The 25,097-nt window shown below is 42.3% G+C and overlaps 6 protein-coding genes across 6 annotated transcripts; 3 read left to right on the top strand and 3 right to left on the bottom strand.

Annotated features, from left to right (window-relative positions):
* Positions 1–127: 127 nt before the first annotated feature.
* BDB00DRAFT_762011 (major facilitator superfamily domain-containing protein) lies at positions 128–2,107 on the top strand (the record flags this gene model as incomplete). The annotated part of the gene is made up of 8 exons (XM_053119309.1): positions 128–382; positions 471–575; positions 643–690; positions 770–830; positions 921–997; positions 1,099–1,510; positions 1,611–1,709; positions 1,836–2,107. The coding sequence occupies 8 exons, from the start codon at positions 128–130 to the stop codon at positions 2,105–2,107; spliced, it is 1,329 nt and encodes a 442-aa protein (XP_052980670.1).
* Positions 2,108–4,126: 2,019 nt separating this feature from the next.
* BDB00DRAFT_871494 (uncharacterized protein) lies at positions 4,127–6,308 on the bottom strand (the record flags this gene model as incomplete). The annotated part of the gene is made up of 2 exons (XM_053126835.1): positions 4,127–5,457; positions 5,549–6,308. The coding sequence occupies 2 exons, from the start codon at positions 6,306–6,308 to the stop codon at positions 4,127–4,129; spliced, it is 2,091 nt and encodes a 696-aa protein (XP_052980669.1).
* Positions 6,309–7,315: 1,007 nt separating this feature from the next.
* BDB00DRAFT_938390 (uncharacterized protein) lies at positions 7,316–8,580 on the bottom strand (the record flags this gene model as incomplete). The annotated part of the gene is made up of 3 exons (XM_053129284.1): positions 7,316–7,692; positions 8,008–8,051; positions 8,525–8,580. The coding sequence occupies 3 exons, from the start codon at positions 8,578–8,580 to the stop codon at positions 7,316–7,318; spliced, it is 477 nt and encodes a 158-aa protein (XP_052980668.1).
* Positions 8,581–12,897: 4,317 nt separating this feature from the next.
* BDB00DRAFT_819010 (uncharacterized protein) lies at positions 12,898–18,200 on the top strand. Its single transcript, XM_053123207.1, has 10 exons — positions 12,898–13,605; positions 13,683–14,255; positions 14,349–15,512; positions 15,606–15,863; positions 15,950–16,153; positions 16,255–16,653; positions 16,737–16,817; positions 16,907–17,101; positions 17,187–17,713; positions 17,813–18,200. Exons 1-10 carry the CDS (start codon positions 13,030–13,032, stop codon positions 17,982–17,984), a joined length of 4,149 nt encoding a protein of 1,382 aa, XP_052980667.1. The 5' UTR covers positions 12,898–13,029; the 3' UTR covers positions 17,985–18,200.
* Positions 18,201–19,938: 1,738 nt separating this feature from the next.
* On the bottom strand, positions 19,939–22,094 carry BDB00DRAFT_871491 (uncharacterized protein; the record flags this gene model as incomplete). The annotated part of the gene is made up of 2 exons (XM_053126834.1): positions 19,939–21,236; positions 21,335–22,094. 2 exons carry the CDS (start codon positions 22,092–22,094, stop codon positions 19,939–19,941), a joined length of 2,058 nt encoding a protein of 685 aa, XP_052980666.1.
* A 675-nt stretch (positions 22,095–22,769) lies between these two features.
* Positions 22,770–24,791, top strand: BDB00DRAFT_871490 (uncharacterized protein; the record flags this gene model as incomplete). Its single annotated transcript, XM_053126833.1, has 2 exons — positions 22,770–23,550; positions 23,644–24,791. 2 exons carry the CDS (start codon positions 22,770–22,772, stop codon positions 24,789–24,791), a joined length of 1,929 nt encoding a protein of 642 aa, XP_052980665.1.
* Between the last annotated feature and the right edge of the window lie 306 nt (positions 24,792–25,097).

The raw sequence follows: 25,097 nt of genomic DNA, 5'->3' as shown, positions 1-25,097 counted from the left end.
GAACTTTCTGCCGTTTGCTTGAGGATCACGAGAAGAAGTGCAAGCCAACTTTTTTCTTCAAGCATAGAGTATGTTAAGAGGCGATTCTTCTTCTCTCACCGAAAAGAACGAGACCGAGATTGCTGCCATGGATGAACACGATCCTCAGAATTACCGAGAATACCCCATTCGATTTTACGGATTAGCAGTGATTGGCCTTTTGAATATTGCTTCGTCTCTTTCATGGCTATCAATAGCACCTGTCCCTCAACAAGCTGCTGAATTCTTTGGTGGCACGAGCTATACCGTCATAAATTGGTTCTCCAATGTTTTCATGCTGTCGTATCTTATTGCTGGTCCGATATCCAGCATAGTTTATGAACGCTACAGTATTAAAATAGGCGTATGTTTTTTTTTTGCTATACAGTGAAGCAGGTTCCTTTTTTTATCTCTTTCATTTCATTCACGTATTGATTAACCTTTGGAAATAGCTTGTGCTTGGTGCTGGTCTCCAAGTACTGGGAAGTTGGTTACGGTTTTTTTCGGTTTTTGTCGACGGTCCGAGCGGTAGATTAGCTCTTGCAATAGTTGGTCAGGTATATAAACATGCTTCACTACAAATGCAACCTGATAATATTAACCATGTTTGTTTGATTTCGGAAGATTATTTGCGCAATTGGACAACCGTTCATATTGAGCTCTTCAACCCCGGTATAATACACATAGCATCCTCTCTCTCTATACTTTTTGATATAATAACTAAAACGTCTTCTTTGTATGCATATTGTAGTATGCAGCATTATGGTTTTCAGCAGATGGACGCGGTAGTGCGACTACTGTATCAGGATTGAGTAAGGTTTAACATCCATTTTTCCCTGATGAAACTCTAAATCACTGACCTTCCATGTGATGGTACCACTATTGCTAATATTATCATGTAGCAAATGCTGTTGGCATGGCTATTGCCTCGGTGACAGGGCCGGCCTTTGTGACCAATGAATTTGAAATCCGTTACAATGTAAGTTCAGTGGCACTAGTACCACATACAGTACTACTTCTATTGCCACTTTTAGTAAATTTATATTTATTTTCTCATCATCATCATAATCGTCTCTATAGTTCCTATTTGTTGCATGCTTCACGACGGCATTCGCTATCCCAGCCATATTCATTCCTCGTAAACCAAAAACACCTCCGTCGTACAGCGCTTCTAACAAAAATGTACGCCAGATACCATTTTGGCAGAGCATACGGATGCTATTCACAAATTTCCAATACATCATCATCTGGCTCTCCTTTGGTGTCATGTGTGGTCTGTTTTCAACAATTTCCTCATTGTTGGCTCAGATTCTGCTGCCCTATGGAATCAGTGAAGATGATGCAGGTATCGCTGCCGTAGCGTTGATCATTGCTGGTATCGTGGGCGCTGTAGCAAGTGGTATATTCATTGACAAGACCCAGAAGCACGTATGGGTGCTCAAATCTTTTGTACCTGTCGTTGGGTTCATGTACCTTGCACTTCTTATGGTTGGTAAGTGATTAGAATTACATGACCGAGAGAAAAAGTATCGTTGAATGATGATGGTGTGGGTTGCTTGCATTTAATCTTATTTCCTGTTTTATCTTTTCAGTAAAACCGGATAATTATGGAGCCATTGTTGGTATCTGTGCGATCATGGGGTTCTTTACATTCTCATTGCTGCCAGTTGCATTGGAACTGAGTGTAGAATGTACGTCCTCGAATACGACATAAAAGAAGAACAGGACGAGTAGATAGTAGTAGTAGCGTTGTAAAACTAATTGAATGATCTACCATTTTTTCTGGGGTTGGTGGGGGACGATGGCTAATGTACTAGGCTCTTACCCGGTGTCCGAGTCTATTTCGAGTCCGTTGCTATGGTTATGCTCTCAGATCCTTGCCTTTGTATTCACTATCTCCATGGATGCTCTGCGTGATCCCGATGGTGATCCACCAGAAAACATGCGACGAGCACTCATCATGGCGACAGGGTTTTCAATGCCGATGATGGTGCTTGTTTTATTCTACAACAGCAAGAGCAAGCGATTGGCAACTGAAGAAGCGGCTACAGATAATATGAATCGCGATAATGGTTTCCGCAGTAGCTAGCAAACCGAAAAACATTTTTCATTTCGACGCGTATCCTTCTTTATTTATTTTATTTACTTCGCTCTCTTTATCTATCCCCAACCTAGCCTATTAATCCTTTTTTGATGTCGGTAATGTGTGTAATATTACTTATACAGTATATTTTCTGTTTAATACTAAAATTGCTTAGAAAAACATGTTTGATGTCTAGATGAACAGTATCACTTTATTTGACTACGTGTTTAAAAAGAAGGGTGCTTGATATATTCGTGTCAAAAATACAAAACCATTAAATCCCTATGCTTAGTTGTAAGCACCATGAGCGTCAAGAGCATGGACTGGCCGATCTTTGGGCTGCTCGCAAAGTGTGTAAATGACATAATTATGCTTGTAGTACATGAGGTCTTCTAGGCCACGCGAAAAAGCTCGCGTATTGCTTATTGCGTAAATTCCTTTCAAGCAGTCCGAGTCCATAGATCGCCATCAGCGTTTGTTCCATCTCCATGGCTACATGTGAAGAAATACTTGTACCCGGCGTCTTCTTCGGTTATGGGTACAGCGCCGTGGGTTTGAGACCAATCTTCTTGCCCATATCGACCTTGTAATTGTGTGCAAACCAAAGATACCGATTCCATGGTCTATGTCGAAGACATACAGTAAGTATCCATACCACTTCATGCCACCAGCATGGACGCGAACAGGATGATAGGAAATGTTGCCCTTTTTGGCCCCGCAAGTAACAGCCAGCAGAACATTTCGATACGTAGGCGTGCTTCCCAGATTTCCAACGAACGAAATGCGTACGCCCTTGTTTTTAAAGTCTTTCCCTTCTTGGTGGTATGATCGTACCATGAAGTTGGGATAATGTCGCTCTTTCCACAGGTACCCTTTCCTTAGGCATTGGATGAGCTGGTAATACTGTACCTTGTGGATAGTGTCTTGATCAATATATCGCTTTTTTTTGGCGCTACTATGATAAACGTAATGATATGTAGTCGACATGCGTAGCGTTCTTATAGATATGTACACAATGTCTGCGTGTAGAACTAAGGAAAGGAGAAAGATGTAGGTACTTTTGCAGACAAAAATTTAGTACCAGCGTTTTGTCATAAGTGGTACAGTACCACGGTTCATTAATATGTATGCTAACTTTAGTACAGAAAGGTGGGCAGAGCCATCAACATTACACATTTTGGATTTCATCAGCTATGTTAAAACATTGATGCGAATAGGAATAATTGCAAGTATACATAAGCTTTTTGTTAAGCATCGTATAAAGGCCTATAGACAACTACAGTGGACCCCCGAATTTTTCAACCCCGTTCGTTTCAATACCTGGGCTTTTTCAAGAAATTTCCAGGGAATGACCCAAAATCATTAATAAATTTTTCAATACCTCGTTATTTTTCATTTTCAATATATCTTTTACCCTTGAACTCTATACGGGGGTGAAGTATCTATATTTTGCTACATCATGTGGATGGTATTCATATAAAGATGTATGAATATTTTTAATACAATTTACAAATATGAGGTATATATCTACGTTTATGACCATGTATGCCTATTGTTATGCTCTAAAAAAAGAGGTTAAGGTTCTCTGTGTCCCATTCATTTACTGTCGGCGCAAGTGGTCTCTCACTTGTCTAAGCCTTTCTTTGAGGGAGCCTTCCTCTAAAAAGCAGATAAGACTGATCACAAGTAGTGAATGGTGTTGTTTCAGAAGTGAGTTTGCTGGCTTCTCGCGGCTGTCATTCGTTTTTTCTTTATTTATCGGAGCAAGTAATTGATAAGATCGGATCTCAAGAGAAACTAGGGAAGTCATTATATGTTTATCAAAATCTTAAACAAGTAGAGCTGTGTGTCAGGTAATTGTAGAAAATATATATTCCATATAATATAAAAGGAAAAAAGCTTGTGGCAGTATGGATTTAGAAACAGTACTGTACTACTGTACAGTAGTGAGCTAAATTTTAAAAGTTTATCCAGAAGATTGCTGCCGCTACCCTTCCCCCGATGAAATTCAAACCCGCTTTAATTTCAAGAGTGTTCAGGAATAGCAGCCTTGAAAAAAGCGGGGGTCCACTGTACTTTGATTTGTTGACTTGCATATTCTATACACGCACTGGTAATCAGGTCACATCGTGTTACGACTAGCTTGGTCAACGTGGTTGTAGGGCAGCATGCTTTATCCACCATTCTTCGGATTCCTTGGTCTGTTATGCTGTCCAGTAGGTCCAATTTGATATAGGTCATTCGTTTCAGGTCCCCAAGGGCAACTAAAGCACTGTCATCAACTACATCCATATCTATGAGCTGTACAGATGTCAATTGACTGGAGAGGTTTTGGATGAGCGTCGAGATGCCGTTGGCAGAAACATGGAGTAGGCGATCTAAAGTAATCTCATGCAGTGACTTGATTCCAGACAAAGCAACAAGTTCGGCGTCCGTAATTCCGTCGCAGTATTGAAGCGAGGCACACTGCAATGAGGGTCGTGAATGTGAGATGTCGCCATAACTTTCGAAAAGTGTGATCCAGCTTGAAGAGCCTATTGACTGGCGAATATTTGATAATTTAACTATTTTCAAGGATGGTAGCTTTAAAATAGCTTCGACTAACTCGTTGACGTCGTATGCGAATGTGACAGTGAGATCAAACAAGGTAGTCGTGTTTCGAATTGCCTGAAGCATAAATTTCTGAATTCCTCGGAGCCCCCAGAAGGCCAGTTTTGTCACGCGCTTTAGCTTGAAGAAAGGATATGCTGCGTACAAGCTCTGGAGTTCTTCCTCGTTGGTGATGGGTGACATAAGTGCGTGCACGGTCTCCAATGTCGTGCGGTTTTTGTATATGAGAGGCAAAAGATGTGTAGCTGGCACATCATCATAATTACCTGTGTAGATCTGTCGTAGACCCGTTTCATCATTACTGATATCGCCTTGTAACTGTGGAATAGTAAAGCTTGGATTGTAGGCAAAAATCTCAAGATTTGTCGAGTGACTGTTGACCGCATCCAAGACAGTGGCATTGCAACCGTTGATGACAAATCGTCGCAGTTTTTGGCATTTTTGAAGCATGAATTCGATATCCGGTCTTGTTATAGATGATGCTTTGAGCTGCATGTTGATGAGTGTCTTGTGCTGTTCCGCTGTATTAAAGTCGCCGGCCAGTTTTGCAAGCGGAGACGATGTCGAATATGTAAGGTTTTTTAAATTTCTGCATGCAGAGAGTATATCCGTCAGTAGAATCGAAGGCGAAAATGTTTCATCATTTTGTGCCAGGTCAAGATCAAGAGTCGCCAATGTTTTGCTCATCTGGCTCAGAGCGATTAACAACCTTCCGACGTACGGTGCTAGACCTCGCGCAGTAGTGTCTGATTATTTATCAATAAATGATGATTTACAACATTATTTTGTGGTCCAAGTATTATCTGCCTTTCTTTAACAAACAAGTGAGGTTATTACCGGAAATCTTAAGGGAATCGATTCGGCTAAAGCATCCTTCATTCATAAGTCGAAAACAAACAGGAGTGATGTTTGCGGTTGCTGTGTCGATCATCAGGTGTCTGACGAGGTGGCCAATGTAACCTGGTACGACACCTAGAATTTGGATTTCATTGTTGTTGTCGCTTATTGATAGATTTTCCCATGCAGCCGCACATCCCAGAAGTTTTTTACGCCACAGTCTCGACACTAGCAAACACACTGCTTTTGCATCCTGTGGCAGTCGTGCAATAATGTCGTCAGTGACTTCGGCTGGAAATAACGTCATCAAATCGATGCGCCTTTCCTTGGCGTTTGATGCTGCTGTTTTTTCTGTTATCAGCTGCTCGGTGTAATCATTAACATCTGTGGATGCGTGTTGAAGTCCTTCTTCGAATGCCGCGATTGCTTGTGCTTGATTTCCATACATCGAAAACACACTGGCTTTGCGAAGATAACCAGCTCCCAGTGTTGGTGACAGGGTTATCATTTGCTGGGCATCGTTAATGGCTGTGCTGGGCTGTCCTTGCATAGCGTAAGCGTGTGCACGTAAATCGTAAAGAATGAGTTTCTGTCGTGGGAGTAGCTGATCGATGATCTCTGACGTATGGCTGATCGTGTGCTGATGGTCTTGCTCGTTGACAGTCTCCTTGATGCTCTCGGCAAGCTTGAGAAAATGTTTACCGATGTCAATGAGCTCATCTGGCGTAAGCTGTCCAGTGAAAGAGTGTGGCTCGACCATAATCAGAAGTGTGTTTATCGGGAGAAAGAGAGAAAAGACATCCGTGTCAAAAGAGAAAAGGAAGTCGTCTCTTTTTACCGTCACGCTGTTTATCTTCTTTGCCTAGCTGAAACAAGGCTTATAAAAGTAGTAGCAAGTTGGACAACTAATTACTGTTGTTAATGTTGTTACAAACAAAAGTGGGATGCGCATGTTTAACATGATGCTTAGAACCTGTTAAGGGGGTTTTACACGCTGTTTTCGCACGAAATCATCTGGGTACGAGGAAAGGTTAGGGCTGTGTTCAATCAAGGGTCGCTGTTGTGGTTCGACATAAACATTGACAGGAACTGTTAAAAAGAGCTCATCATCACGGGCTCCACATACTTTCGGTTCCGCTATATACACACGACCTTAACAATTTTCGTGTCAGGGAAAAGCAAATTTTCAAGTCTGATTGTCATATTCATGTGCAATAAAGGATAAGCTGCCAATGCACTAAACCTTGAGCGGAAATGCATGTGAAGGAGAAAGGTGTTCCTTTTTAAGCCACCAGGCGAAAATATGAACAAGAAAATAAGGTTTCGTCTTCGACGTCGCTTACTTACACAACCTGTTGCTTGGGAGTCCCTATTATGACCAGATGGTCTTTACCGATGCTTCAACATATCGAGTATAGAACTATTAGTTGTATCGTTCTAAATCATTTGAGAATACACATTACCATCAATTACTACATGCTTCGCGGGCAACTGCTTGTTTAGTCAGAAATACAAGCTTATCCTTGTAGAATTAGATTACTCCGGATATTGCGATCGATTGAATGTGCACCGATGCGCATCAACATGGTTATGTGTTTCTGTAAGGTAGCGACACACTGACCCCTTTTTAAACCGTGCTTCACAATAGGCAATATTGAGAATCATTGTTAGCTAAGCAACCAGGGTTACAAAAATTGGTTTCCGACCACGCGGTGGGTCAGGAATGGGGCGTTCTGTACGCGAATTTTATTTACGGGAAAAAACGGACTAGTCTTCTGTGTGAGAGCTGTCGAGGAATTGAGATATGTGATCTCTAAAACAATCGACTGCAGTGTACTCATGGTGAAGAAAAACGTAAGGAGAAGAAGGGGATTGTTGGATAGTGTTTAAATTTGAAATCACGCGCTCAGCATGTTCCAGTAGACGACGGAGATGATGTTCTTGCGACGGTGTAATGGGATGCAGGTTCGCTTGGACGCCGGCACTGCGTGTGGGAGGAGGTGACGGGGAGATTGTTTGGACAGCTTTGCTGGTAGTCTGTGGTAATTGCTGCGGGAACGACGGAGTGAATTGAGGTTTATAAGGAATGTTGTTGGCGGCAGTGGTGGCTCCCGCAGTATGGTAACAACTAGAAGTGTCTGCGTCTAGCACGAATGAAAAGTGATTTACTTGAGGGTTATATTGGGGACATCAGCTGTTAAACGTGTAATACCTTGGAAAAAAGATTTCCAGAAGTCACTGTGTTCGTCTTGGTGGACCAACAGTTCTAAGTCGCTCCAAGACAAAGTGCTTTCTGATAAAGTAAGGGTTATTGCGTGGACGTAACGTTGGGCAAAGTGACTTGTTTGAGCTAGTGGTGGCACGCTAAGAAAACAATCAGAGTGTGAGAGCTATGCAAAAATGAAAAAATGAAATAGCAATTTACGAGTGGGTTTTTGAAGTCTTCCCGTTGTGCTTACGTTGAGGATTGTAAGGAGGCAATTCCGTCACCGAGATTAACGGGCTGACAAGTCGTTTCAAAGTTTTCAGTGTAAGTAAGGGGATAAGAGAAATTAGAGAAATCCAAATACCCGTATTTATTTTTTTGGTGTATCTTGAACTTGTCGTAGAGCCAATTGATCCAGTGTGCGTTGAATCAGAAAGCGTGGTACCGAACGTTGCTGCTGAGATAGCAGTATCCCAATTATCGGAAAGGGAGACGTTGTATGCACGGTAAAGCGGCTGTTTTGCTAGAAATTGTGCTGCGCGGTAAACGTTGGGAGGATAGATTTATCCTTGTAAATACATACTCCTGGAATCAATCGTCCTTGGCAATATATTCGTGTCTGCGATGTCGCGCGGGATCAACGTGACGGTGGTATCTACACATACAGGCACATTGACGATTGCGCCCTTGAACCGATACTGTCCAACCCCCCACCCTTGCATAACAGGCCACATCGTTTGGAATATATGACGGGGTGCCACCAATCACACCTCAAGCCGATTAAGCGCAGAGATGCAAGCATAAACAGGAGGGAAGTCCAATCCATTTGCTAGCGCCAATGTCGGTAGCTGGCGACGACAGAGTGAATGATGGCACGTTTTGCAAAACATTCCCTCTTTTGTACATGTCGGATTATGGTGGAACGCTTTGTTGACAAGATCTTCATTATTCGTGCGACGCAGCAACAATTCTCGAGAACATTGCTGCACAGAGTGCTTGAAAAAAAGGCCACCGCAGCAAAAGCAAACGTTTGTTGGTCCTTCTTGTGTAGCTTCGCGGAAGCGTCGTGAAACACGAGTCCAACTATATTGTGAGGAGGTCCGCGCGGTACGATGCGCATCACTGTCTTCTCTCTACAAAGATGTATAAGTAAAAGCAAGTAAAAGTTTTGCGACGGTGATGATCGTACCCTGATGTTTTTGCGCGACTCTGGGTTTAAGTTATCACGACGTCGAGATGCTTTTCGTACCACATTGGCATAAAAATTACTCACTAACATCAAACTACTTTAATATTACAGGCGTCATCAGCGATCTACTCAAAAGAAACGAGTTTGAGCAGACCAAAGAGTTTACGACGCGTTTAACATTCATAAGAACTATTTGCGCGAGCTTTATCGCATTCTCCTCTTTGAACTGACGTTAGGTCCAAGAGATCACGCTTTGAAAGCAGTCGCATCACAAATGGTCAGTGCAGGTTTTTCGATCCAGGTGACAACCAAAATGATAAGAAAATCGTGTTGTGATAAGCTACGTGCAGGAAGAGTGAGAGAGACGGACAGCTGAAAAAAAATCATTCCAATTTACAGATCTGGCAATTGTGCATGTCTGCTGGCGTATGCTCTGGCGTTGTCTCTTATAAAATAACCTCTTTCTAAAGGAGGGTCGGACCATATCCTCGGTAACAATTTGTTTTTTCTTGACAATTACTTTGGCAATTTGGGCGATCACAGAAGGTGAAAAAAAGTGCCAAAGCGTGATAAAGCGCGTTGTGATCGTGTTACTGAGCCACTGTCATTGTTCCCCGCTTTGGTTTAGCACGGAGCTGTGAATGGATGGAGAGGGGAGTAATTAGCTTTTTGTTCGCCAAAAAAGAAATAGGAACTTGTCGTGCACATAAAAAAAAGGCGAGGCAAAAGCGGTAAAACGTTTATGCGGAAAGTGCGAAAAAGAAAAAATATATTTTTTATTTTGTTTATCATTTTCTTATTTGTGTGTAATAAATAGTAAGTAATAAATAAAAAAAAAGTTCGTTTTAATTATCCCAACATATACCGTTGGCATCACATGCACCCGAAGGTTCACGATCGGCTGCCGGAGTATATGACCACATTCCCACTGGTATATATTGCAAATTTTCTTCAGAGCGGACCACTGAATCTGCCGATCATCAGAAGAATTATGACAATAGCCAGCACAAGCAATGACCCGATCATGGCACAGAGCAGTGCATCTGTACTACAGACCAAAGCTGTACCAAAACGAACTGAAGAGAAGAGAAAAAAGAAAGGCGAAATTGCTCGCTTTATATAGACATTTTTCTCGTTCGGGACTTCAAATCCCCGTGAATTCTCATTGGCCCCGATAACGGGTTGCGTATCAACTTGTGGGTTGCCTACTATGGCATAACAAAAGATACAGCACCAAAGGAAATGAAAGGAGGAGTGGTACCTGATGGTCAAGTAGACAAGCGTGCTTCGGCGGTAGTGGTACGTGTCTCTCACCATGGGCTGCTGTACCTCCGATGCCGTCGCCGCTTGGTTGTGAGGGGTCCGTGCACGGCACCGTGTCAAGCGAAAACAAAGACACGAATGCGAATGAGCATGTAGATTCACGGAAGAAATGCTTTTCTGCGAGCAACAAGATGACGGAAATAGGAATGACTGACAAGGTAGACAACCTAAAAGGCTATCCGGTATCAGTTGTTTAGTAAATAGCAAGGACACGATTCTTCCAGCAGCCAGTTTCCATTCTTCACCCAACAAGGTGAACAGTTTAGCGTAGTCCACAGACTATTCCATTTTATTAGTATCTTTTGACTGCATGTGCGGTGTGCGGGAATAGATACAGCACACACACACTTGACCCCAACGCTGCAGTGTATAATGAAGACCCATTATCTTTTATTTGAGGCGTGCTTGTCCACTGTTGCTTTATAATTTTCGCCATCCGCCAACAGTTCTCTGAACTACGCCGTGTAACCAAGTAGTATGTACTGCTGCAGATAAGTTGACCCGCTCGTGATGAGTATACGCTGCCGCTAGTGAAGTTGACTCACCCTTCATTGTTTTTCATTGCTGCTGACAAAGTAAATCGGTTCGTTTGTTTTTGTGCGGTTTTACGTACTTTTTGAGCAGCGTTCAAGATCCATGGGGACGATCAGAAGAAGAACACTATAAACGATGACTTCCTACTGTACATCTTTTGACCCTTTTGTTCCATTGATTACCTTGTTCACCCGCCATCCCTTTGTGCACTTTGAGTACCAAGCAATTGGCCAAATTGTTGCTTAACATTAATGCGCTTTCACTCTACGGGAGTTTTCAATTCAAGGGAAAGCTGTTGGAATGTTCGAGGTTTGACACACGCATCACTTTGTCACTATCCAAAAAAGAAAGATCTGTGTTGCGCTCTTCCTGAAATCCTCATTCCTAGACTACCTTTGCTTCCTGCTGATTTACGTCCCTTATGCTTGTCATTAGTATGGGTTTGTGCGTACGCGTTCATTGCCTTCGTTATATAATAAAAAATTTATAAGGGGGACGTAGCGAATTTTCCACCACTGTTGCCTATTTCCACAGCAAAATTAACATTGTGTTTCTGACCTTCTCTTGCAAACTTTTGTCGTTGTCGAGTTAGTGATGTTATAATAGAGCTTGAGGGAGATATCCATAGTATATCCTGGTCTTTTGCAGTTGCACTTTAATATATGTTAGTAGCACCGTTGACTGTACATTACGTCCCACTTAGCATAACATATGGTCCCTTTTGGTATACATTACGGCTTACTTAATTTAACTATGTCTTGTCTTTAGTTGCCATAAAATATCAACTTTAGAAAGAGGTGGAGAAAACAGAAAAGTGTGTTGGGGACAAGACTTCTCCCAGCAGTAATTTCATTCACGACTGGTGCAATGTCTTTGCTCTTATATTACATGCGTTTGTTTTGAACCACGTAGTGTTTCGCGTATAATGAACGCTCCAAGGTTACGTTTTTGGTTATTCTATTTCATCGTATTTTGAGCCACTGATCCGGTCAGTGTACGGGAAGGTTAACCAAGCTCATATCAGCTTTAGCAATATGTCAAGAGAAGTACTTGATCTCTGGATCGCATTCAAAAGCACTGTATATACAACCGTGGACGACGACTGATAATGTGCGCCTAAATGAGTATCTGTCCCTCCGATTATGATCGTCGCCAAGCCTTGTGCAAACAAAACCTGAACGAGTGTTTTTCAGCATTGATTCTGGAAAAGAAATAGCTGTAAAAGATAACGAACAACAACAGCTCTAAACACATGTTATTTCCATTGATTAACACATAAAAGCCTTAAAATTTATGCCTACAAGAGTCTTTCTGTTAAATGATATATGTAAAAGAGATCGGAATCAAGAGTTGAATAGTCTGATGTAAACGTATGTTGTAACGCAACAAAACAACTCTGACATAATTTTAATGCATAAATAGCATTCTATTACGTACTATCATAGGTGTTTTTGAAATACTTTGCACCTACATGAAGTGCGCTATACTTCGTACGTAAGCCTGAAAAGGGATTCGTCTTCGAGCCTAATAATTGCTTAGTTGAACTTTTGAATGATATTTTTTGCTAACACCAGTTTAAGAAAACTTACTCTAATATTTTCACCACCAGCAGCATGCAGAGCACGTGCAGCTTCGTTTGTTTGGATCCGATTTTGAGGGTTAGAACGTCTATGTCGCTGACGATTACGTGCAGCAGTTCTGCGTTCGTCGCTATTCAAACGTTGGCACCTGGTCATTGTTATTAAAGTAATAGAAAGAATATATTCATTCCACCGTCAAATGCGGTCGTTAACGCTGGAAACATGATTTGAGCGAGCAAATAGGAGTTTCATTTCGAGACAGATTCGTTTGAGATGTAAGAAAACCCTCGTTCAACAACGAACCGGTAACAAAGGAAATCACCGGGTGCACATTCTCCCGGTTGCCATAGCAACAAGCGTGACCAGATACAGACATCATGTATGTAATAGGGCGTTTCACGCTCCGACTTACGTCGTCGCTAACGTCGTACAGAACGCCCTAAAAAGCATATATTTCTCAAGATGGAAAATAAAAAGTGTCTGCTTAGGTATAGAATCTGACGCACCTGCTTTTTGCTGCTGATATATCACTTGTAGCACAAGGAATTCATCAAAACGTTGATTTTCAGCAGCCGGCTTATCCGAATTCGCACAGTACCTTGTACTACAACCGCGTGCTCTCTTCTCTCTTTCGTGTTAAACGGGGACAATGACCGTCGAAGTCACTCAACACGATTCCGACGTTGAATCCACACAAAATCAACCAGCACAAGAACAGAAATGGCCTCAAATTTCAGTGTCGAAATTAGCTCAGAGCTTTTACTACCATTGCGAAGAGCATGTCAAACTGACAATGTCAGCGGCACCAGTCAAAGTCAGCAAAGAAGACGACAGCGAAGACCAAGAAGACAGCAATGGCGGTGAAGAAGACAAGGCTCCACTAGGCGTACGCGTGGAAGACGCGTCTACAGAAGCTCATTTTCAACGTGGTAATACTTTTGAAGAGGTGCTTATGCAGCAGCTGAGCTCGGTGGCTGTGGATCATACACACACGCCCACAGCGAAGAGCAAGCAGGTGCTTCGTGAAGCAAAGGTCGGTCAGGTCCTATGCCAGCTGAGTTTCGAAATGCCCAAAGGATTTTATGCATCGAGCGCGCATGACAACTATCGGCTTCGCCGGTTTATACCCGATTTCCTGTGGACCAAGGAAGACCCTTCAACCAAGACTAGGACAATTTTCGTGATTGATGCCAAGTCCAGTCGAGCAATGAATTCATATCATCAGGTATATATGTGGGCCTTTTGTAAGAAAGCATCTGCTGTAATGTCAAGAAAAAAGAAAAGCTGATCAAAAGGATGTAGTTTCAAGTTGCATCGTATGCCTACCTCCTGGAATATATCGTCAAGGATATCCGCAACCTCGAAATCGATCCTGTCGGTGGTGTATGGCTACCATCCAATATATTAGAGCCCGAAACATTTAGAATCGACCTGATGATGCCCAAAATGAAGTTCTTCTATACCGTCGAGCTGCCAGCGATTATCGCTTCAGAACAAACATCGTGGTTGTACAGCACAAAATGCAAAACATGCGAGTATACGGATATATGTTGTAGTCAGGCATATGGAACACCAGGCGCCGTAGCCTACATGACCGATTACAAAGTCAAGGCATTACAAAGACGTCGAAACACGGATGCAAATAGCACGGTGACAATGCTAGGGTCCAGTAGCAAAACGACTAGAACTGATAGCATTGATGAATTGACCGATCGCTTACAAAACCTTAATACCGACAACACAGACGACATCGAAGATTTAATGAGCCAGTTTAATAAAATCAAAATCAAGGATCACGGTGTACCAGTCCCAGACTGGATGGTGACTCCAGAATTCCAACCGTATATCGACGCATATAAAACACAGAAGCCGCAGGTATAGCAAAAAGAGGAAGTGTTTAAACTAGTTAAACGCTGCGTTTCGTTATTGAAAGCATCATTCACTTTTTGTATGCTTTTATTATGACAGTTCCGTGGCAATCCTACTGTGTCTCTAGCAGAAAAGAATGACCATGATATCTTTGTCTCTTTTGCCTATGACCCCATGTATCGCAGTATATGCGCGTATTCAATTCGAGTTTATACCCCGGTGGGCAATGTATTGAAAGAGTTGGATTGTAATGGATCTGTCGCCTACGAAAGTCGTTCGTCGCCACGCTACAAGGAACTTGCCGTGTCTTTGGTTACCGATTTGGTGCTTGTTCTCAATTTCATGAATGGCAACAATTCATGTTGTACACTCTATGTTGCTAGCAGTCAAGCCAAACATCAATTACGCATGACTTTGCTGGAAGTTGCCACGCGCAAAGAACAAGAAGAGAAAGAAGAAAAAGAAGAAGAGGAGGAGGAGGAGGAGAACCATGGTGATAAAGAAGATACAATCCGACAAAAAGCAATGGATTGTCTTCTTGTGATCTTTCAGGACACGCAGCTTTTGACTATACCTGGCGTCGATGCATTCCCAACCGAGCTTGAAGAGGTGACAGTCCCACGACTGGTAGACTTGGAACGCCTAGTTCAAGAAAACATTGCTCTTGGTGTCCCGGGATTCTATACGCTCACTGATATGCTTCATTGGCTGTGCACTACCGACGACGATGAAGAAAAGATCAAAATCAAAAAAAATGATACACTCTTGCTTGATGAGGCGGGATTATATGACCGCTGGCACGAACAAGACAACATATCGCAGCATCTCATTACTCATACCCGACAGCTACAAAATATTTTGTTGCGTTATCGTGAGCTTGCCATAGCATACAAGGAAAACACAATGGTAAACATATATTGCCTAAAGAACGTCCCCTTTGTGTGGTCTAAAACACAGAAATTTCGATCCCCTCTCCTTGGCCGCCTAGCATTTTTCAAGAAACTAGAGTGCGTATCGGGATGTGACAACGTGCGCAGTGCTCGAATCGGTGATCTTACGTCACCGTACGCGAAAAGCAGTTTGCATTTGGTGTTTCGCCGCTGGGAGGTTATTCCAAACTCATATGGCAAAAAAGATACGTGGCTCGCATGGTTCGATGTTATTCTTGATCGGTTTACGACATCCATTGCAGCAAGAATACAGATGGACAGTCTAGTACACAATAGCTTCAAGGAGTATATGCTTGTTAACGATACCCGTGAGGTAAAGAGAGGAAAATGAAAGAAGATCTGAACGGGTAGGGAAGGGAGGATTCACATAGAAATGATGGCTGACTTTGTCGCTCTAAACACACAGGGTATTTTAGAAGCGATCCGATTCCCGGACTTGAAGCATCGCAAAGCGCTCCGTGGTATTAACGAAAGCACACTAGTCAATGTCGATCGTGTGTCTGAGACACAATTCAGCGTAGCATTGACTGGTTACTTCAAAGATCTTGGCCTCGTCAAAGGCAGATATTATCGACTGTATAGACGATATATTGATTTCAATACGGATAAGATTCTGGAAGCATTGTCACAAATTGACAGTGAAAACGAATCGAGCCTGTTTGAAGTAAGTAGGAGTAGAAGGGACGTATTGTTGAAAAGCGAAAGATACATAATCTCGTTTAAGCTAACCACTCCCTTTCTATGATATAGCACGTGTTAACAGATCCAAATGCTTGGGCTGAAGAAGAGCAGCAACAGAAACAAGAGGAGAAGGCAGTAGGAGAGAGGACTGTGTCATCCGATGCGCGCGCAACAGCATTGAAACTGAGGGATAACTTTCGCATGTCGCCTTCGCAGAAAGATATTTCTGCCAGCATCATCAAAAAACGCTTACAGATTGTTTGGGGCCCACCGGTATGCAACGTTTCCGAATTTAGTAGAAAAAAGAATGATTATTATAACGAACATGTAATGGACAACTAATGCTCTCGCCATTTTGCTGCAACGACAATAAGGGTTCTGGAAAAACCGAGTTTCTGGCCTTATTCATCAATTGGTACATTACCCATCTGCATGATCGTGAGAATGGAAAGGCTTTCGTAATCGGTGTCACTGCGTTCACCAGGCATGCCATCACAAACTTGTTAAAGCGGATAGCCGATGTTCAGATGCGCCATCGTACATCAACCGATAGCAAGACGTTTACAATTGTCACTATGGAGTCCGCCTCATCATCAAATGGCTCATCACCAGCTGTATTGCCTGATGCAATTCACTGCAAGGCTGAGCAACTTCCAAAACATTTGCCGCAGAAAGGTGCTGTGGTCGTTGGTGGTACTGTTTGGGACTGGTATAAGGCTCAAAAGAAAACAACCAAGAAGTGTGACATGATGATCATTGATGAAAGCTCTCAGGTATTGATTCACGAAAGCTAGAGTGTTTACATTGTTGCTCTTTCATATACGGTATGAATCGTCTAACCATAAACACAACAAAGCTACTCGTTCCGGATGCCGCAATTGCCATCAATTGCCTTGACTCAAAAAAGGGACGACTGATTATCGCTGGAGACCACATGGTACACAACAGTAAAAAATTTGAATGATTACACAAAAGCTATTTACGATGATGGAAATCCTTTTAACATCACGCCATATACTTCAATAGCAATTGGGCCCAATTCTTCATAATACTTATCCAAAGCTACCTCTGAAGGAACCATTACTGTTTGGATCCATCCAACAGTGTATGATGCGGACCACATCCAACGAGTCGATCCCACCACAAGAATTCTTACTGAAAAAAGGCGCAAGACGTGATTTCGGTCCAAACACAATTCAGCTCAAAGATAATTGGCGAATGGTAAGTATTGTTCCACGACCCAGAAGTTCTAGCAATCAAAATTGGGAGTGTAACAGGCTTAAACCATTATTCGAATATATCATAGAACGACGAGTTGAATTCATTCTTCAAACAAATCTATGGCAACGATCTTGCTTCTCATTACCCTAATCAGCGCCTTAAATATGATTGGACGCGCGTTGCAGCCAGTCATCGACACTTGCATACTATCCGTACTGCATTGGATCCTCGCAAAGCCATAACTGTCATCAACATCAAGCTTAAAAAAGCCCATGCCGTCGAAGAGGAAACCGAGGTCGAAGCCAAAATTGTTGCTGACATTGTGGAAGCACACCTGCAAGCACAAGTCACTCACGGAAATAGCAGCAATGACGTCGCAAAAGTGATGGTGGCGACACCGCATCATCGACAACGCGTGGCAGTGGAGCATCAGGTGTCACTTCGTCGTGGATATACCTTCCGTGAGCAAGTGACAGTGAACACGGTGGAAAAGATGCAAGGGCAGGAGTGTGAACTTGTTATTGCTTGCTTTGCCTTCCACGATATCACACCCACAAAGATTGATTTCTTGCTAGATTTTAAGCGATGGAATGTGACAGTATCACGTGCTCGGTAAGCTTTCAATACAAAGAGCGTGTTGCTGATAGTAACAGTAGTCCTGCTTTATTATGTTGCTATATATCATTCATTAACTAACGTGTAAACTACTAGATGCAAGGTTATTATTGTTACTACGGATGATATCCTCTCCCTTCCCAACAGACAAGGAGGCCATTCGCTTGCTTTATTTGAAAAGCGGGAATCGGCAGAAGGATGGGGCTTTGTCTGCATGGTTCAAGAGTGGGCGAAAAAGGCTGATGCACTAGTCAATTGGGATGCGTAATAAAAAAGATGGTGACTCCTGTGTAGCGTATAGTCCTCTAAACATCTAGCAGCAGTAGCTGAAAAGAAATGTGGATGTGCTGTTGTGAGGGGAAGGGAAGAAGACCAGTCAACATGTGCACAGACCATGTCAAAAAAGATGTAAAAACAGCTTCAATTTTTGCAATATCAACTGAAAGAAGCATCTGTTGCGGATTATGAGGAATAAAATGATGCGGTTACTGCAAGATAAATATGTAAATATGAAGATGTATTTAATGTCGAAATACATAAAAATTATTATTTGGTAGTTGAGCCAGTAGAATCGGGACACATATATAGCACTGATTGGATTGAATCCACAAAAGAAATGATGAAGATATAAGAAAAAGGGAACACACTACATATAGATATAGAAATAAAATGTTTGCTCAAAGGAGCTCTTAACTACATATCGAAGAAGTCATCAAGGGATGATTGTCGGGAGAATGATTGCTGCCTGAGACTCTCTGGAACCCTACGCAAAGACTTCTTTAAGTCGTAGTTATCGATATTATCCAAAAAGCTCAAAACTCCTGCAATTGCAACCTGTTTTTCCTTCGACGCTGGCCCTGGAATAGGCGAATCAGCGCTTTGGTCCACCGCCCGCTCAAGTGCTCGTCGTACGTTCGATCCTCTTGCTTGGATGTGAACTTGTGGAACGATTTTGTCATGCTTAAAAGAGCTAATAATTATCAAACCACTAGACAGCTTCAATGAAAGAACGGTCTTATATATGCAAGTAGTAGCATTTAGAGCTGTATGAATATTCCCAAAGAACGTATCGTACATCATCTCTGACAGATAAACAATGGGCTAGTGTTAATAGGATGACTTATCCAGTGTATACTTAAAGCAGAATTGTTTACCCCGTTACTTGCAAATCCTCACTTTTTGCAAAAAAAATCGGAAAACCCTCGGTTGCAAAAACCGGGGTACAACTGTAGTCAAGCTCGAAGCGAGCAATGCGATTCTTTTTTCCAGTCTTATCGTATTAACCTACGATGAAGAATCGGGTTTGGTGGTTTGATCAATTGAGATGTTTGAGTAGTTGAATCCTATGGCTGTGTTGTTCTTAGCAAAGTAATGGCCCCACCGAGGAATGATATATGTAGTGGCTTATGAATTATATACTTTTGTAAGTATTCTATCAAAGGAACGTAAAGAAAAAGATCAATCTGTAGCAACTCACCTGCATTCTACAGCAGTGTATACTCCTTTTCCGACATGAGCAATCTTCTTGCCCATATCGACCTTGTAATTGTGTGCAAACCAAAGATACCAATTCCATGGTCTATGTCGAAGACATACAGTAAGTATTCATACCACTTCATGCCACCAGCATGGATGCGAACAGGATGATAGGAAATGTTGCCCTTTTTGGCCCCGCAAGTAACAGCCAGCAGGACATTTCGATACGTAGGCATGCTTCCCAAATTGCCAACGAACGAAATGCGTACGCCCTTATTCTTAAAGTCTTCCCTTTTTGGTGGTATGATCGTACCATGAAGCTGGATTTATGCCGCTCTTTCCGTAGGTACCCTTTCCATAGGCATCGGATGAGCTGGTAATACTTTGTGGACAGTGTCTTGACCAGTATATCGCTTTTTTTTGGCTCCACTAAACGCAATGAAATGTAGTCGACATGAGTAGCGCTCTTATAGACATGTACACAATGTCTTCGTCTAGAACTAAGAAAAGGGGAAAGATGTAGGTACTTTCACTGACAAACATTTAGTAGCAGCGTTTTGTCATTAGTGGTACAGTACCATCGGTCCATTAATATGCATGCTAATTTTAGTACAGAAACGTGGGCAGAGCCATCAACATTAAACGTTTTTGATTTCATCAGCTATGTCAAAATGTTGATACTAATAGGAATAATACTGCAGGTATACAAAGGCTTTCTTTTTGATATCGTATTTTTGGATTTTGTTTTAACGGCTATAAACAACTACTTTAATTTGTTGACTTGCATATCCTATACACGCACTTGTGATCTGGTCACATTCTGTTACGACTAACTTGGTCAAAGTGTTTGTAGAGAAGCATGCTTTATCCACCATTCTTCGGATTCCTTGGTCTGTTATGCTTTGCAGTAGGTCCAATTCAATATAGGTCATTCGTTTCAGGTCTCCGAGGGCAACCAGAACACTGTCATCAACTACATCCATATCTATGAGCTGTACAGATGTCAATTGACTGGAGAGGTTTTGTATGAGCGTCGAGATGCCGTTGGCAGAAACATAGTCTAGGCCACGTAAAGTAATCTCATGCAGTGACTTGATTCCAGCCAAAGCAACAAGTTCGGCGTCCGTAACGTCGCAGTAACGAAACGAGACATACTGCAATGAGGGTCGTGAATGTGAGATGTCACCATATCTTTCGAAAAGTGTGATAAAGCTTGAAGAGTCTACTGACTTGTCAATAAGGGATAAATCAAATTTTTGCAATGGAGGTAGCTTTAAAATAGCTTCGACTAACTCGTTGACGTCGTGTGTGGATGCGACACTGAGATCAAACACGGTGGTTGTGTTCCGAATTGCCTGAAGCATGAATTTTTGAATTCCTGTGTACCCATTAAAGAACAGTTTTGTCACGCGCTTTAGCTTGAAGGAAGGATATGCTGCGTATAAGCTCTGGAGCTCTTCCTCGTTGGTGATGGGTGACATACGTGCGTGCACGGTCTCCAATGTCGTGCGGTTTTTGTATATGAGAGGCAAAAGATGTGTAGCTGGCACATCTTGATCATTATGTGTGTAGATCTGTCGTAGACCCGTTTCTTTTAAATTGGTATCGTCTTGTAGCTGTGGGATAGTAAAGTTTGCATTGTAGGCAAAAATCTCAAGATTTGTCGAGTGACTGTTGACCGCATCCAAAACAGTGGGGTTGCAACCGTTGATGACAAATCGTCGCAGTTTATGGCATTTTTGAAGCATGAATTCGATATCCGGTCTTGTTATAGATGATGCTTTGAGCTGCATGTTGATGAGTGTCTTGTGCTGTTCCGCTGTATTGAAGTCGCCGGCCAGTTCTGCAAGCGGAGAGGATGTCGAATATGTAAGGTTCTTTAAATTGCTGCATGCATAGAGTATATCCGTCAGTAGAATCGAAGGCGAAGATGTTCCATCATTTCGTGCCAGGTCAAGATTAAGAGTCGCTAATGTTTTGCTCATCTGGCTCAGAGCGATTAACAACCTTCCGACGTACGGTGCTAGACCTCGCGCAGTAATGGCTAGATAAATATCAACAAATGGCGATTTACATTATTTTGTGGTCCAAATACAATCTGTCTTTCTTTAACAATCTTTAACAAACAAGTCAGGTTATTACCGGAAATCTCAAGGGACTCGATTCGGCTAAAGTATCCTTTTTTCATAGATCGAAGGCAAATAAGAGTTACGTTTTCGCTTGCTGTTTTGATTGTCAGGTGTCTGACGAAGTGGCCAATGTAACCTGGTACGACGCCTAGAATTTGTATTTCGTTGTTGTTGTCGCTTATTGATAGATTTTCCCATGCAGCCGCACATCCCAGAATTTTTTCACGCCACAGTCTTGATATTAGCAAACACACTGCTTTTGCATCCTGTGGCAGTCGTGCATTAATGTCGTCAATGACTTCGGCTGGAAATAATGTCATAAAATCGATGCGCCTTTCCTTGGCGTTTGATGCTGCTGCTTTTTCTGTTATCAGCTGCTCGGTGTAATCATTAGCATCTGTGGATGCGTGTTGAAGTCCTTCTTCGAAAGCCGCGATTGCTTGTGTTTGATTTCCATACATCGAAAACACACTGGCTTTGCGAAAATAGCCAGCTCCCAGTGCTGGTGACAGGGTGATCATTTGCTGGGCATCGTTAATGGCTGTGCTGGGTTGCCCTTGCATAGCGTAAGCGTGCGCACGTAAATCGTAAAGAATGAGTTTCTGTCGTGGGAGTAGCTGATCGATGATCTCTGACGTATGGCTGATCGTGTGCTGATGGTCTTGCTCGTTGACAGTCTCCTTGATGCTCTCGGCAAGCTTGAGAAAATGTTTACCGATGTCAATGAGCTCATCTGGCGTAAGCTGTCCAGTGAAAGAGTGTGGCTCGACCATAATCAGAAGTGTTTTTATTGGGAGAAAGAGAGAAAGGACATCCGTTTCAATAGAAAAAAGAAAGTCGTCTCTTTTTATCATGGCCCTTCGTCACGCTGATTACCTAGCTGAAACAAGGCTTCCAAAAGTAGTAAATAATAAACTAGCAAGTTGGACAAAGAATCATTGTTGTTAATAGACACTATGCGTTTCTCTTATGCATAACACCTTTGTTGTTCCTACATGGCTCAAAAAATATGATTGCTTGTCGTCTACGCTAATGTACTACAGTTTGTCTGGCAACACTTTTAACCTGTCATATACAAGATGGGTTGAATTTACATACTTTGCATTGACAATTCTACCTTCGTTTTCTCCTTGTTCACTTTTTTGCGTTGGTCGTTCATTTGCAATTTTGCGCAATATTGAACCAGTACTGTTTGCAGCGCAAGCATTGTAATAAGTGGACTCTGAAAAGCTACGGCTTTCCATGATATTTGATCCTTTCGCACTGCTATACTGTACTGCGTACGGTTCAGCAAACCACCTTAATGCGGTCGTAACAAGTTCTAAACAAGTTATTTATCTCAGCTGATAAATGAATGAGTCATTACTGCATATTATGTACAGACACTCCTTCCCAAATTTTATTATCACACTTCTTTCTTTTCTTCTCAAATCAACCACTGAGCAGCGATGGCGGATTCTGGCGCAGCTTCCCAACCACGTATCCACAAGATTAGGTTGGCGCCATACCAAACAGCAGTTCGCAATCTCAATAAGGCCATCGTTGTCCGCAAGAGCTTCCCACAAATTATCGACATGGCATCCGCTGCACTTGACGAGCTTTTCAATACCCAAATGCTCGAGTTGTTGGAGATTCGCGCCTATGCCTACTCAACACAAGGCAAGCTCTACTCAGCCATTGCAGATGCACAACGAATGATCGGGTACGCGCCAACATCATCCATTGGATATCTTTGCAAAGCAAACATCTATGCTATGTACGGATATCAAATACGTGCAATCGAGGCATACGACGAGGGACTGAATCGTTCTACAGCAAGTTCACATCCCTGCACAGCAATATATCATCAATGGTGCCATGAACAACTGGAAGACGCAAGAGCAAAAGCAGTGACGCACAATGATAACCGTATCGATATTATCGCAAAATTACCAGTGAAAGTTGCACATTCCATTCTAGCGCGACTCTCTCAAGCAAGCGCTGGTACATGCTTGTATGTTTCAAACGTCTGGCGGAAATTGATAATCAACTGCGCTGGTGCTTGGGAAGATGTTGTCGTCAGCGATTCTACCACAAATAACCTACGGGCAGAGATGCTGGTTATACTAAAAATCGTCCCACTCATCAAATGTCTGACGATTGACACTAGCAACACAGAAGCCCGCAGCACACTATTCTTGGCCATGAAGACTAAAAAGCTTGCTAAACTCCAGTCTCTCAAAATGACAGGTACTTTTTGGCGTAGAATACAATGATGAAGCAAAAAGTGACTACGTAAATACGAAACGCATGAACATGACAAATTTGATGATAATACTGTAGAGCTCACATCAAGGAACGTGCGACCTGATCTTACGAATTTTTCGAATGGGTTATGGCAAACAACGACACTTACAACTCTGACTATCGATTTCGGCGATAATGAAGATGTGATCACCCTACGGGATATACTTTCGAGCTCTTCTGCATTGACGGATCTTTCGTACTCGACCAATGGCCATCTATATGACGTATTTGGTGATTTTACGACATGGAATTCCGACGGTATCTCCTCTCTCATCAGCTTGCAAGTAAAGTCAGGAATTATCACTGGACCCATGATCGAGGCCATGCTACAGTGCTTTCCACAAATACGACGTCTTGTTCTGTATGGGTGTCAATTTTGTGTCTTGGACGCCGTCGCCACACATTTGCCGAATCTTAGGGTCTTTGCTTGTAACCCTTTCAGCAAGCATATACCAGCGCTGGAAACAAAAGACCTTAACAGTAGCGATAACGAAGAAGCAAGACCGCAAGAAGGCATCCGCGTTCTACACGTAAATCATCAGACGGGGAGAACGACATTTGGCATACCGGCTATGCAGCTCATATACAAGAGTATGGAAACCCTTGAAGTGCTCCACGTCGACATGCCTGCAAATAACCAATTGCATTTACGAAGGAATTATCCACATTTTGATATGAAATCCATACGGAATTTGACTTTATCTGGAGCTCCCGAAATCCTTCCCTTTATTCTACAGTCCCTGAGGGAGACAGGTACCCTAACGTCCCTTGATGTTCGCTGCGTGCCCTCCATCATGACAATAGTCCTATATCTGCTACGTATGCGACGACTTCCAGCCGAGCTTCGGATATCCGATACGAAGTGTTCTCAAGGACATTTTGCTTTGGTACAGCTGTTTCAAAAATATGAATCAGAGTCATTAAATCCGCTGCAAAACATTCTCCTTGAGAGCTGTGCTTCAGTGAATGATTTTGTTTTGGAAATATTGGCTCGTGTAGGAACGCTGCGCCAGATCATTTTAAATGACTTGAAAAATGTCACTTCTTCTGGCATTAAACGAATAGTGAATAAAAGCAGAAATGGTAACTTGGAAAAATTAGTCGTCAAAAGATGCCCTTCTGTAAACAGTGAAGTTATACTTTACGCTAAATCAAAGATTCAAGAAGTTGTATATGAACAATAAAGCTGTCACATTGCTTTTCGCTAAATAAATATTTTCCATTTATTATTATGATACGCTGTTACTTATTGTACTATAGGGATAGTTCATCAGAACCTCTAGAGTTGCGTGCTGCAACTATCAACTTTGTTGATAATAAATTCTCAAAAATGTTATAGTATGCTTCACCTTATCTATCCGATGTCATTCCAGCTTATTACAGCCGATAAGATTGCACTTGGCTCTTCGCATCATTGATGGCGTTCCACCCCTAATAATAATGCTCAACCCATGAAGCAAACAAAAACTAGCAAGATCACTATTAGCCAG

The sequence above is a fragment of the Zychaea mexicana genome (genome assembly GCF_025766255.1).
Source record: "Zychaea mexicana strain RSA 1403 chromosome Unknown BDB00scaffold_28, whole genome shotgun sequence".
NCBI lineage: Eukaryota > Fungi > Mucoromycota > Mucoromycetes > Mucorales > Lichtheimiaceae > Zychaea > Zychaea mexicana.
This window is presented reverse-complemented; position numbering and strand designations above follow the sequence as displayed.

Coding starts and splice junctions, on each gene's coding strand:
- BDB00DRAFT_819010 (XM_053123207.1), top strand. CDS start 13,030: ATGACCGTCGAAGTCACTCAACACGATTCCGACGTTGAATCCACACAA. Junction 15,864..15,949: donor ACGAATCGAGCCTGTTTGAA/GTAAGTAGGAGT, acceptor TCTATGATATAG/CACGTGTTAACAGATCCAAA. Junction 16,154..16,254: donor AGATTGTTTGGGGCCCACCG/GTATGCAACGTT, acceptor AACGACAATAAG/GGTTCTGGAAAAACCGAGTT.